The 13,415-nt window shown below is 49.3% G+C and overlaps 5 protein-coding genes across 5 annotated transcripts; 2 read left to right on the forward strand and 3 right to left on the reverse strand.

Annotated features, from left to right (window-relative positions):
• Positions 1 to 17: 17 nt before the first annotated feature.
• DEU56DRAFT_725298 (Rec8 like protein-domain-containing protein) lies at positions 18 to 3,127 on the reverse strand (the record flags this gene model as incomplete). Its single annotated transcript, XM_041347859.1, has 15 exons — positions 18 to 91; positions 181 to 302; positions 362 to 446; positions 502 to 841; positions 890 to 1,122; positions 1,239 to 1,325; positions 1,372 to 1,492; positions 1,548 to 1,747; positions 1,818 to 1,952; positions 2,011 to 2,367; positions 2,476 to 2,567; positions 2,616 to 2,739; positions 2,795 to 2,805; positions 2,856 to 3,011; positions 3,072 to 3,127. The coding sequence occupies 15 exons, from the start codon at positions 3,125 to 3,127 to the stop codon at positions 18 to 20; spliced, it is 2,193 nt and encodes a 730-aa protein (XP_041214525.1).
• DEU56DRAFT_770676 (uncharacterized protein) lies at positions 2,990 to 5,789 on the reverse strand. The gene is made up of 8 exons (XM_041351420.1): positions 5,376 to 5,789; positions 5,102 to 5,326; positions 4,873 to 5,055; positions 4,397 to 4,824; positions 4,297 to 4,342; positions 4,110 to 4,246; positions 3,716 to 4,059; positions 2,990 to 3,662 (listed from the first exon to the last, which is right to left on the reverse strand). The coding sequence occupies exons 1-8, from the start codon at positions 5,649 to 5,651 to the stop codon at positions 3,379 to 3,381; spliced, it is 1,923 nt and encodes a 640-aa protein (XP_041214526.1). The 5' UTR covers positions 5,652 to 5,789; the 3' UTR covers positions 2,990 to 3,378.
• A 1,395-nt stretch (positions 5,790 to 7,184) lies between these two features.
• Positions 7,185 to 9,715, forward strand: DEU56DRAFT_725867 (uncharacterized protein; the record flags this gene model as incomplete). The annotated part of the gene is made up of 6 exons (XM_041347890.1): positions 7,185 to 7,414; positions 7,464 to 7,483; positions 7,542 to 7,846; positions 7,900 to 7,969; positions 8,279 to 8,734; positions 8,793 to 9,715. 6 exons carry the CDS (start codon positions 7,185 to 7,187, stop codon positions 9,713 to 9,715), a joined length of 2,004 nt encoding a protein of 667 aa, XP_041214527.1.
• Positions 9,716 to 9,784: 69 nt separating this feature from the next.
• On the reverse strand, positions 9,785 to 11,935 carry DEU56DRAFT_770682 (uncharacterized protein). Its single transcript, XM_041351421.1, has 5 exons — positions 11,603 to 11,935; positions 11,229 to 11,548; positions 11,129 to 11,171; positions 10,011 to 11,079; positions 9,785 to 9,963 (listed from the first exon to the last, which is right to left on the reverse strand). The coding sequence occupies exons 1-5, from the start codon at positions 11,761 to 11,763 to the stop codon at positions 9,892 to 9,894; spliced, it is 1,665 nt and encodes a 554-aa protein (XP_041214528.1). The 5' UTR covers positions 11,764 to 11,935; the 3' UTR covers positions 9,785 to 9,891.
• A 17-nt stretch (positions 11,936 to 11,952) lies between these two features.
• On the forward strand, positions 11,953 to 13,090 carry DEU56DRAFT_770690 (uncharacterized protein). The gene is made up of 5 exons (XM_041351422.1): positions 11,953 to 12,090; positions 12,152 to 12,262; positions 12,312 to 12,419; positions 12,469 to 12,556; positions 12,608 to 13,090. Exons 1-5 carry the CDS (start codon positions 12,037 to 12,039, stop codon positions 12,745 to 12,747), a joined length of 501 nt encoding a protein of 166 aa, XP_041214529.1. The 5' UTR covers positions 11,953 to 12,036; the 3' UTR covers positions 12,748 to 13,090.
• The last annotated feature ends 325 nt before the right edge of the window (positions 13,091 to 13,415 follow it).

A 13,415-nucleotide genomic window follows, 5' to 3' on the forward strand; every position in this document is an offset into this window, starting at 1 on the left:
AGAGGTGAATGGGCGTGTCACTTGATACGGATTTCAATGGTACCGTACGCCTCTTCTTGACGAAGTTGGATGAGGTCCTTTGTGCCTAACACTTGTCAAATCGGCATCAGCGAACTGCATTGGATACTCGGATAGGGTCCGGCATGTGAAGTAGCCGCACGGCGGGATAACGACACGCACCGAGACAGTGGTAGAGAGCTGCTGCTGCGACGTGTGCAGTGCTGGTGGTCTGCGGCACAACATCGTCAAAGGCGAGAAATCGAGCATACCCAGACAGAGATTTGAATTGCATCTTAGCGTATCTTTTCAGCACGATACGTGAGTATAACAAGTTTAAATGGCAGACAGTAAAAATGATCACTCAAGGAAGTTGAAAGAGTTTCTCTCGAGGGTCGCGAAATTGACCTCAGACAATTGAGATTCGACCACAGAAATACCTGTTGGGACTTATCGGTGCCATGAGCTAGATCGCCGGGCAAGTCGTGGAATTCATCGACGTACCATTGAATACAAAATCGTCGTCGTTTATCTGGGGACTCTCATTGATGCTCGCAGGGAAACCTCCGGCACCACCAAATACGTCACCTTGTTGACTTGGAAGAGAACTTCCTCGTCGGCTTAGTGAGCTGCCCCTCATGCGGGTCTCAGCGTGGTCAACACTGATTTTGTCACTGCTCTGGCGACCAAGGAGTGCTGCACCAGATATCGAAGAGCTTCCACCCGCATTATCCCAAGGGAAGAGTGCACTACGCTGAGAGAAGGAGTTCTGCACGACATCCAGGCCGAAATGGTCACCCAGCAAGGACGCTGGGCGAGACGCATGACGTGCTTGTCCTGGTTCCTAAAACGTTGTCAAGGATAATACGGGAAGCGTTGCCAGTTAACTTACCTCGGACGAGCGCAGATTATTCAATTCAGGTCCCGCATCGTCTGCGCCACCCCAGCCATCTGAAGGAGGTGGAGATGGTGGGTCACAGCCATCCATGGTGTACCAAAATAACTTACCACCCATGTCGAAATTCATGTCAAAGTTCACTTCACCCGCATCGAAATTCATGTCATCTAGGTTCGCCTGGCCTATACTGAACGTAGGACTTCCAGGGCGGACTTTCGAGTTCTCAACTCCACCGGAGATTTCAGCATTTATCTTGGTCTTCCTCCTTTTTGACGGGGGAGAATCGTCTGAATGAAGATTGTGTGTATTTGATAACGCATAGTTCAAGCGTTGCAACACTGACCTTGGGGTTCCATCATAAATGCGGATCGAGCATCCAATTGTGCCCTCAAATGATCCAGCCAAAAGTCCACTAATTCTTTGGCTTGCACTTGAAAGTGTAAGCTCGTGATGAGCGTAAGTAAACTGAAGCTTACTGTGTTCTGGAACACCCCAAAGCAAACCATCGATGACCCTGCCTTGATCCTTTTCAAAATTCTTCCGCGCGAGTTGTCGATGAATGCCATTCTGCTCTTCCAGATAATGCAGACGTGCAGCCTACACAGAAAGGGATGATATAGCCCGTAGAGCCGCGAGCGGCGTCACCACCCACCTTTAATTCGTCATCCGTCAACTCCGTTCGCACATCCAAAAGAAGCCTGGCCCGCTTGATCTTCTTAGGCGCGGGTTCAGCCGGATGATAGTCAGGTGCAATGGGCTCAATGCCATCAGTCTGAGGGGCAATTACGGCCAAGGGACCAGTGGGGGATTCGACCGAGTGTCCGGTGAGGGATGATGAGGGAGGAAGGGCACCTATATATTTTCATTATAAGGATAGTCAATATGTAGTAATGCGTCGTACCTGCTAAGTTTTGTTGTGTACCTTGAGGTGTTGCAAAAGCTGACGGAGGAAGTGGCAAGATATTCTGCTCTAATGCACCGACATCGTCATTAGGGACATCGTGCTCGAAATATAGGTTATCTGCGTCGTTGAACCCGAAGTCATTCGGTTCATCCACTTGCATATCACGGCTAGGACATTTTAGTAAGATTTCAGCTGGCGGCGAAAAAGACACACTCAATTTGATTCTCCAAGGCGGCTCCTCCCCAACCTTCACCAAGTTCCCTTACGACGTCATCACCGACGCCCTCCCCAATATCCAGGCCATCAAATGCGCCGAAGAAACTCTCGTCGAAGCCAAAGTTATCATTCTGGGAAGATGGGATCATGTTGGCGCCGCTGCCGCCAAATGAGGCATCGAAAGAATTGGCGAGGAAAATGTCGTGGTTTTCGTTGAGTGTATGCGCATTGGCACGGGCGTTTTCCGCGGTGGAAGCCGGTGCAACTGCAGACTGCTTGCCCTTTCCTTTTGGTCTCTTGGCTTTGGGATTGTACTCATCATCGGATGAGCCCCCTTCCGCTCCCTTGTTGTCTAAGATTGACCATGAATATACGCGAGTTGAAATCCAGTGAAGTAATGTACTTCCGATATTTAAGTATTCGTCCCAGTCCTAGCCACGTCATTGGCTTAGGGACGAACAAAAAGATAGGCAGAAACGTACAGCGACCATTGCGTCAAAATCCATGCCAAATCCAGCGCCAGGATCAGCAGCAAGGGTGACAGCTGATGGCCTTGACAGGGGGTGTCAGAGGAGGCTCACATCGTGTGAGCTAACTCACCTCACACTCGGCTGAGCCATCTGAAGCCGGGCTTCGGACGCAGCCATCGAATGGAACTCTTGCACGACTCGCTTAAGGGAGTTGAAGCAAGTCGTTACATCAGAAAGAAAAATTTCCTGCTTGACTAGAGGCAACAATAAATGCACAAGGATTGGTTACACAACCATGGATGGTAAAACCTTTATATACACTGTGGGACTTGGTGAGCGTCAAGGGCGCCAATGAAGTTGATCTGCTAACCGTGCAGCCCCGACCATCAAGTTGCTTGAGAGCCGAAGTGCAAGAGGTTCCGAAGGAGAAGCAATCAGATCACACAATTGAGATATATCTGCAGTCAACACGGAGCGCTTGGGTAATTTCTTAAAAGCTGATTTCGAGCCAAGCGTTGCGGCCAGCCTAGTATTTGGGATACCAAGCAATGAGATATATCGTCAATGAAGTATACAAGAACGGCACCAAAGAAGACCGAATCCGCTATCCCTCTTGGACAACAGTTCGGTAGAGAAAAACATTCTGCAGTTTACGGTCCTTGGTTGAATGAGCGAGCGAAAAAAAGACAAAATCAAGTTAGCAAAAAGGTTACGAGTAATGGCAAGGATATCAATAGGTGCAATGCATACAATAGACGTACGAAAGGTGAGTAAAGGCAGAGACCAAATAAATTATGGGTGGGGGGAAGGATACGAGTGTGTACGCCGCTGAGGATATGGTCCTTTGCGCGGAGCTCTCTGAGTTTCAATTCAGCCACAGACGCGTCGAGCCTTCAGATTCGCGTCCATCGGGCACCATCTGGACCAAGGAGGCGCGCGAAGAGCTCATCTCGATTGCCGACCCAGTGAAACTTCTCTTCTATTTCTGTTCCGTGCCCTTCTTCGCCCTCGACCCAGGAAATCAGAAGCCCTTTCATCAAACCGGTTTTCTTCACGCCGCAGAGGTTCTCGCGAGGTAAGATTAATTTTGCTTGTTGCGATGTGAGAGCTGTGAAGTACAATGTGGTAGCGGTCAGTGTAATTAGACCAGGCGCTGAAGTATGGTGTGCAGGATATGCTGAGAGTTGATCAGTAATTGTTGTATCACAACCTGGGTTATTATAAGCGTACTATGTGTTTCTTCGTCTCGTAAAGTCGCGGACGTCAGACCGACCGTATTCACTTGTCCCGAAGAAATGCGTTGTTTGCCTTCACTAAGCAGCGACTTGCCCTGCGCGACACGTGCTCCCCATTTCTTCCAATCGACACCATCATTAGGTTGCATCTGGCCTTTGGATGATGTGTCGGATGACGGGATGGCCAGGGGGTCGGCTTCGTTTGCACTATTAGCACGGGCACTTGAAGAACGAGGCTTGCGTGGAGGCTTGATTTCTTCGCCCCTAGCAATCCTCTGTGTGATTATTTCTATAGCATAGTCGGCATCGGTGGGGGCATCAGTCAACGGACCAGGCAGTCTATTTCGCCGCTTATCAGAATATGACGCAAACATGTATTGAATACAGACCTGGCTCGAGCACCTGGTGGCAGAGCAGCCAACACAGGAGTAGCATGCCAGAACAATATCCCACAGCTGCCATATATAAGTTTTGCCAAGTAATGCGCGGGAATGATCAGGGTGCAGAAAGACACAACAGCCAAAGTCTTGCTGGGAGTCAATTGCAACACCGAAGTAATCTCCAGAGATTACTCACGATTGCATATCTTCGGGAGACTGCCGGTCGTCTCCAGATGAAAACGCTGATAACAACATGTATTCAGTTGACAGCCCTTCATGAATCAAGGGATACATACTTTTTGATCCGTTCGTGAATGTCAGCGACGGTATTAAGAAGGTGCAGGAGATCTCGTTTGATGTCTTGCTCTTCTTGGGTATCGTCATCAAGAACAGTAGCTGCTTCATCCTCGTCAGCGTCGCCACCATCGCCAGTTGGACTGCTTTCAAGTGCCTCCATTTCCTTCGCAACGGACTTGATTTTACTCTTTGCTGTGGATCTGTAGGATTTGAAGAGCTGAAATAATTCCTTCGGCCCCGCTGAAGGTGTCGATAGGCGTTCTTGAATTTCGTCTCCGAACTCCTTAGCTCGTTCGGAGTCTTTTCGCCGCATCTGTAAAGATTCTAGAGTGGGGTATGGCAAGAGTCTCCGGCTGAGCATCTCCCACAAGATTCGAAACATTAGTGCCGGGAGAAGGAGATCGTATAACCATAGTATCCAGAACCCCTGGATGTTAGTGAATATATGAATCTCAAAAAGGAACAGCCTGCTTACCGAGCAGTATAGTCCACTACGCTGTGGGTCTTTCCATAATGCTAATTTTGCCATGGAAAGAAAAAAAGCCTGGTAATGAGGAACTACTGCGAGGAAAAAACGCTGGCTAGTGAGCTTCAAGCGCTTTAAAGCGAAGGATGGCGGCGGATGAGGTTTCGGCGGAAGAGCTGGTAGTATATATTTCTTGAGAGAGTTTAAATTTAATTACTATGATTGCGGTGGGACTCACAAAGACGATCTGCTCGGACCAGGAGGGATCCAATGGTCTCTGGGAGATGGTGGGTGGAAGAGGTATAGGCAGTTTCGCTTGTTCGGAGGTACGACCAAATGGCCGTGGAGGGAGTGGCGGTGGTTTTGGTAGTCGTGGAAGGTGGAGGGGACTGGTACTTGGTGGCTTGGCTTTGACTTGCCCTGTGCTACGCAAAGCACCTGGTAGTCTCACTTCCGTCACATACTTGTTGTACCTCAGGATAGATCACCCATTGAGGAAGGCAAGAACTTACAGCAGAAAAAAGGTGGAGGTAACGTTCAATTTCTTCCTCGTCATACAGTTGACGAAGACGGGCCTCGGACATGTCTTGTTCTAAGGAACCTGACAAGTCTGTTTGAGAGCCCATAGGGCTAGGCGTGGTGTCCCAATCTCCCACCACAGTAAAGACAGAGTCGTCATCGTCACCGGACGCTTCATAGACCCCTCGTTCACGGAGGGATGATGGATCCGAAGTGGACATTGATGACGCATCGCTAGATTGAGCTTTGGAATTGCTAGGAGCTGACATTACTATGAAAAATGGGTATCTTGGAGTGTTTGAACGAAGATTGTCAGCTTGATAGCTGGTCTTACGGTGATTGTTCGGGACAATATTCGGTAGACATGTAAAGTGACCAACGGCGCTAAACTTGAAGCTTTGAATAACTGCGGGCCTGCGGCATCAGAACGCGACAGGGAATATTAATGGAGTGCACAGCCACATATGCTGCGGTCATGTGACATGCATGTTCTTCGAGAATTCCGCAGAGGAAGAATGGCAGCATCTTATTGCTGCACTTTTTACTTGCCGACACTGGTGGTGTTTGAAGAGGCCGGTATACTTCACACATGAACGACGGACGTACAACGAAGCTGCATAAGGCCTTCGAGTCCAGTTGTGGTGCTCCCAAGGCTGGCCAGTCCACTATATATTAATCTTGCTGAAGCATGGGCACGTATCATCATTAATATTATTGCCCGTAGTAATGTTTCAGTCACGACCGAAGCGGCGGCCTGATGGCATTTCGCGGAGCCACAGCCAGTCATTTATGTCATCGACGTCTTTTTATTCGCAGCCGTCATAAACTGGGTTCTTCGGTCAGGCCAGCATTGCCGGAGGTCAGTAACTACTTTGTTGCTGCTGCGCGAAGAAGGTATTACATATCCAGGCTTACTTCGAGTATTTTCACAAGACTCAAATATAATGTAGTAATCCATGTCAAGCAGATGGAGACCAGGCACCAGGCAGGCATTGCGTGCGTGTTCGCAAGACAGACGAAAGAAGGCATGCGCCGTTGAGGAGGATAAGAAGATCAAAGTGGAGTCCAAGAAGTGCAAACGTAAGCAGGACGACTCACAAGACCACGGACTACTGCGTTTAAGAAGGTGAGGAAGACGCAATGAAGAAGCTCGAAACGACAAGACCTTAGAAGACAAGAAGGCCAGATATGATCAAGGTTCCCACATCTTCTTTCGTTTGCATCCAATAATATTAATGCCTCGCAAAACGTTGCTGAGCCTGGATTATCGGCGTAGCATGAGCTACCCAACACCTATAGCGACCAGCGAGAATCTGGGACTTCTTGATATCAGCAGCGAATCCTTAAACTTAAAAGGTGAAGGTCGCCGTATGCGTTGGGCTCGGTCGCCAGAGCACCCCACCACTTCAACCTGTTTTCAACTTAACAGTGGGTGCTGACATTAGAAGTTGGTTTGACGATTATGCCAAAGCCCGCTATGATCACAGTAAACCGTTTTCAGAGCTCCTAGTGTCTTGCATACGGTGGCTTGTACAGATGTTGGCTCGAGAATAATTATGAAGCCCTTAAAATTAAATTTCATGATGGGTGAACTTGGCGTCGGTCACGTGGGTTCTCCCTTGAGAACTGTTGCTGCTACATAGTGCAGCCTACCACGTCTACCAAAGGCTTCTTGCCTACATATTATTCTATTTCTAGTTACTGCTACTAGCGCTTGCGTGCACCAACTCGGCACCTGAATGACAAGTGGGAGACAGCACTAGGACGTTCTCACTCAGTTTCAGTTCATTCCCTCCTCGCCGATGGGCACACTCTCTGCACACATCACCTCTTCTACAACCCATGTCGCCGCAGCACCCACTTCACTCTTTATCAACACAAATTTAAATCAAGACATATCCATCCCTTTGGGGATTTCTATCGGACTCCTCGCATCTTTTGTCCAAAGCCTTGGCCTTGCGATCCAGCGTCGTAGCCATGTTCACAACTCACAGCTCCCAGAACAAGACCAGAAAGTAGAACACCGCCGACCGTGAGTCGTAAATGTCTTCTATACCTCACTATCGCCTTACATTTGTTAGATTATGGTTGATAGGGTTCGGTGAGCACGCTCAACCTCTGCCTATGTTCGTTCCACTAACTAACACAATGTCTGTCAGCTATCTTTTTGATATCTAATGTATTTGGATCTTTCATACAAATAGCATCCCTTCCGGTCGTCATACTGGCACCCTTGGGCGCTGTTTCTCTCCTTTGGAATGCCCTCTTTGCTAATCTCCTCCTTCGCCCACGAATGCTCCTCGGAACCGCTCTCATCGCGGGTGGCGCTGCGTTGATTGCTATCTATGGCATTGTTCCTGAAACTACGCGGAGTCTTGACGAATTGATGTCACTCTTCGCGCGTCCTGCGTTTATATTCTGGTTCTGCGCCGAGGGTTTCATCCTGCTCGTATGCCTTATCGTGGTGCGTGTTAGCCGCGACAAAGCGTTGTAACATTACATATCACATCCCCGCAGACGCATGGTGTTGAATATTCTTACAAGAGACAACTAGAAGCTGCAGCCTGTTCATTGTTGCAGGCCAATCGTGACTCGCCCCTGTCCACCCCTGTCGTATTGCCGTCGCTAGCTCACATTGAATATGCCGACAGACTTCCCACTCGTCTTGAATTTCCTGTTGGTGTTGCTGGATCGGGTGGCCCGCCAGTAGTCGTGCTGCCTGGTACTCAGGCACACATTTCGCGTTCACGATCTCGGTCTCGGTCACCTCGTGGACGCAGAGATCCATACTACGATCCTTGTTATCGACGAGGCCGACACCCTGACACTCCTGAATATTACCACCCTCGCCCTTATTATGACGATGACTCTCCCGGAGACCGCCGTCGACGGAGAGGGCATTCTTCTACCTCCGCTCATAGTTCTCCTCTAAACTCTCCGACACCGCTGCCTCCTACACACACTCAGCAACCATGTAATCCAGCTGTTGGTTTCGCTGAGGAACAAGTCACCGGCGGCTTCGCATCTGAGGTGACGCCACTACTCGATCCAAAATGTGGCCATCATTCCAAGTCCTCAAAGTCATCATCACCATTACGCGTACCACTTCCTGGCCGGACTTCGCTTCTTCTTGCCTTAGCATATGCTGCAGCTTCAGGGACATTGTCCGGGCTTTGTTTGATCTTCGCAAAGTCTGGTGTTGAACTTCTTGTCCTCACACTCGGCGGTGTCAATCAATTTTACAGATGGGAAGCGTGGATTCTTGTTGGTGGACTCGTTATTTTTGCTCTGGGACAACTTTGGTACCTTAACCGCGGTCTGAGGCTTGCAGATCCTGCGTTTGTCTGCCCATGTGTGTCCTATCACTTTGTATTTTGCCCGAAAGCGTCGTTAACATGGCAATTGTCTAGCCGCTTTTTGCTTTTATAACTTTTCATCGATTATCAATGGTTTGGTATACTTCAACCAGCTCGGGCAACTCCCAGGGTGGCACCTTATCCTCGTCATCGTCGGCATGTTTGTTCTTCTTGCTGGGGTTTGGGCAGTCAGTGCCCAAGCCAACGTTGATGAAAGTGATATAGCAACTGAATCTGACATTGAAGACCAAGCAGTATCTAGCAGCGGAACTGTCACTCCTGAAACAAATCCCCCAATATCCTACCCTTCATATGCAAGCACTGCCGTCGGTCCCCAGAGTTCATCTATCTCTGGGCCAGTCGCACCTCCTATGGACCGCCGGGTGCGGTCGGAGGGCACTGTTTTCCCTCAGAGTTCCGTCTCCTTGCACACCCTCCGTGCGTCATCTTCGCAGCTTACACCTCCCTCCACAGACCACCAGACGGATATTTCTCCACTCTTACCAGACACCTCTCGCTCATCACGTCGACACCCTACCACCCTCGATCCATCTGCATCTATACATACTATTGGCCCATCTTCACATCAACATCAATTGTCGAGCGTATTGTCTCCCGCAGGACTGACAATAGGTCTCTCGCCCGTCAGCCCTGGATTTGGGCTCCTCCCTTCGCCAAGAAGAACCTCCAGGCGTATCAGTGGAGTCGGGCTTGGCTTTGCAGCTGTCGTCAACGAGAGTATGTCTTTGGCTGGTTCTGCGGGTGGTCGGAGGCGGACTTTGAGTGAGGGGCAGGGAAGACACTCGGGAGACATTCGGGGCAGGAGAGATTGGGGCGGTCCTAACGCTGAACTCTCGCAGCAGGTAATAGAAGAGGGCGCTACCGCTGCCGGCAGAAACGGTGAAACCTACAGAACGGGAAGGCGATGGATGTGGCTAAGAGACGTTTTCCTGGGACGGGACGCTAGACATAGATAATTTATACCACATGGACTATTATCTCTATTGTAATCATCATTATCCTGTCATTCCTTGAAGATATTTGGGCTGCCAGTGTTACTAAGTGAATAATACGTCCATGGGATGTTATTAACAGGCTGCTATCTATATTACGGTCTATAAGCATAGGTCCCAGACCTGAAGCAGGGGGCCTCTTAAGTAACTTCCTCCTTCACGGTGACCACTGCCTGCTCACGTAGTTTACCCCTGATCCGATCTATTCCAGTCTGGAAGAATGTTAACGATCGAAAAAGGCTGATTTCGACCTGCTTACCTTTTCCCTAGTGTGAACAAACGTTAAGCCAAGATCTGCAAAATGATCCCCGTAATGCTGAGACACCGTTTCAAAAAAACATTGTTTAGCTCTCTCATCTTCTCGAATACTCTGCCATTTCTTCTGCATAAGATAAAAGACGGTGGGTCCTGGGAGGGCTTTTATATCGTCTCCTGTGAGATGCTGCAAGTCAATCATGTGCCCGCAATCAGGCACAGGACACCACCAGCGGTTATCGGGGCCTGGTAATTCTGGGACCTGAGACAACTGGTGTGGAATGAGCTCCCCAAACTCGGGCAGGCGTGCGTCCACTGATTCATCCGAAGAATCAGAAGCAGCAACAGATGATTCCCCAGAGAAGTCCGACATATATGCATGTGCCCTAGCAGGATCGAGATCATCTGAGGATGACGACGATGAGATAGATTCGGCACGCCGGGCAGACGACAGAGTTGATTTGTTCTTGGCTTTGTCGATTTTACGGCGCACAACCTCGTTTGGCTTGCCAATAATGGGATTCTGCATCACCACATTTCTTGTGTCCTCGTCATCTTCCTCTTCCTCTTCCTCCCCCTCATCATTGTCTGGGTCTGACTCCAGGTCCGGATCATGCTCACGACCAATTGGCCAGCCCCAGATGACGTTGTTACGAGCAGCTTTCCATCTTGCTTTTCTAACTTCCTTTCTAAATTGATTCCATGACTTGAAAGGGAATATCCGGTTGCGTTTTACTTCGTTATCAGTAATGAACCATTCCGACTGGGCAGCAAATAGCCCTAGAACATCGCGCCTGTGTACTCGCCTTGGGTAACGGGGTAAGCGGGTTTTGCCTTCGTCGATATCGGAATCATCAGAGTCGTAGATGAGTCGCTCGTGTTCATCACTGGCAGGATGAGCGAACCGTTCGATGTATTGGGACACAAACCACTCAGGCGTTCGCTTTTCGACAGGCGTTCGTGCCTCTCCAACGATCTTTGTCATGAGGGCAAGGAGACGGTAGCGCCAGAAGAAGTTCTCGGAACGTTGGAAGGTGGATATGTCCATTGTTGCAACTTCGTAGCTGCGGCCACTAAAGGAGGGTGAAAACGTTTCTCAATCACACATGTCATGATACCCACCGGTCTTTGGAGTTCCAGAACAATCCATGTGGAACTTGCTTAGCTGAAGATGTTGAACCTTAGTGCTTCGGAATTGTAACGTATGGGCGTCCAAACTCACACATCATGTAGAGAGCTGGGAAGTTCTTGAACCCCTGTATTTTCAACTTGAGCTCGAGCTCCTCGTTGTCACCTGGTACGAGTGTGCGGCCAAGATATTTATTTTTCAAACGAAATAGTTCTTCGAGCGTTATTGCAGGGAGAGGACGTTGCCCTTCACGCATACTGCGCGTGAGCGCACGCGAGTTGAGCTCTGCTTCCACTCGTTTGACACCGACTTGAGATAGCCAGAAGGGAAAACGTATGCTAAGAATTCCACGAAAGCGGTACTGTCGAGCGTCTACCTCTCCGGTACCTAGAGGTTGCTCGGATTCGTCGAGTCTTGTCAAGGGCACTCAGCGAGATGCACGAGGTACAAAGGGGCAAGAACAGTACCCAATGATCTCGTCGTTGTAAGCCAGTTGAAATGAATTAAGTACCAGGGTCTGTCCTTGCTTGCTTTGGCATTCCGCACTGAGCACTTCTTCGTCGCGATATGGACCAAAAGGATCTCGTAACAGCTCCTCAATATGATCGCGGTCACGGTTATTGGGCATGAACGAACGCTTGGTAGACTTAAGTTGCCCAGAAAACTCGCGAATCGCCTGCTACTAGTACCTTTGCTGAGACCAGGCAGGGACACAGATGACGAAACTAGTGAAGTGTTGAATTCGGTTTACAACCAGACCAAACTGAGCGGTTGAACCAGTCTGTGCGGACTCTGCGGAGCTCTCACCAAAATGGAAGTCACATCACGCAGTCCCTTTCATTTGAAACTTCCTCCAAGTTCCAACACATCCACGGCAGACTGAGGCTACATTCGAATAAAAATGGCAGACTTCATCCAGGTTCTTGACCCAGCAAAATTGATCTTCGCCGAGACAGTAAGTAGAAAAGTTCATCTCAGTCATCCTGGGCAAGGATTGCTCATGACGCATCGCGCAGGCGCTGGCCTTCATAATCAGCCCTTTTACTGTTCCAGCATACAACCTGCCTATCTTCCTCTTCGGCTCGTATGTACAGGAGAGCCACGACGCGGCACAGTCGTTGAACTTGGTACGCATCGCCACTCCTATCCTCCTCCGTGACCTCAACACAGAGCCAGTTCGCGGGCTTGTTATCGTTGTCGATATTCTATGACGTATTGTGGATGATCAGGAATGAACAAGGCGCCTTTCTTAGGTTGCTTACTGTTATCCTCTTGCTTTTAAAGGTGAGAAATTAAAACACCATCATTGCGGTTTGAATTAACTCCCATCGAGCTACCAACCACTGGTTCCTTCTTGATTGCCGTTCGTCAACGCGGGGGACAGTTCCCCGGCCTCGGAACTGATATCAATGGTCCTACAGGTAAGTTAATCCTGCAAAGTATTCGCCATCGGATCGTTCATGCTGTCATAGTTTGGTCAATGCCTGGGGGCTTCACCTCCAGTGGTCGTGATGGGTACCAGACCGTGGAAGACGACGCCCCACGTGCTCCCCCAAAAGTCAGCTCCACACCACAGCCTGCCAACCAGTCTGGCACATATCAGTCTGTCTGAAAATTGCCTGGAACCTTGGCACTGGGGTGTTTTGGTGTTGTGGATCACATATATCATTTTGAGGATAGACATCTGATGTACCTCTAGATTTTGGCAATGCGAGGAGACTCATCTGTGTCTGCTGGTTAGTGTATTCATGAAGACAGAGCATAATTTATCACACGAATCGGATTCCAACGTTTGAGAGTGTCCGTAGCCTGCACGTCTAACAATTCTGAATGTTTTCTGTGAGCGAATGTTGTTGACTTGGACTGAACCACGCACATTAGTGGGGGTGGACACCACTCAAGCGCCATTGAGGAACATGCGAAGGGCTTGGCTTGGCTTTGCGAAGACTAGTGAGGTAATGTACCTTGTTCTTCTCAAGATATGGGGCTAATACTGAGGTCACTTACGACCCAGCGCGTCCCTTGACAACGCAATCGTTGGAATTTCCATCAGGAGCTTTCGTACGATAGGAAAATGAGTGTGTGAAATGCATCTAGATCTATGTCGATCCCGTTTGTGCTCCCGTTCATTTGAAGGTTGACTCCAGGTTGACTTTGTGAACTAGTAACGTCGTCGTTCAGCTGCAGCTTGCTTGCACAATCACTTTTCCGGCGTCGACGCGTGACACTAGGTCAAGTTCATGGAGGGAAAACATGTCTCGCCATTTATATAACACTAAC

This window comes from Suillus clintonianus (assembly GCF_016758775.1).
Source record: "Suillus clintonianus strain FC179 chromosome Unknown DEU56scaffold_4, whole genome shotgun sequence".
Classification (NCBI taxonomy): Eukaryota; Fungi; Basidiomycota; class Agaricomycetes; order Boletales; family Suillaceae; genus Suillus; species Suillus clintonianus.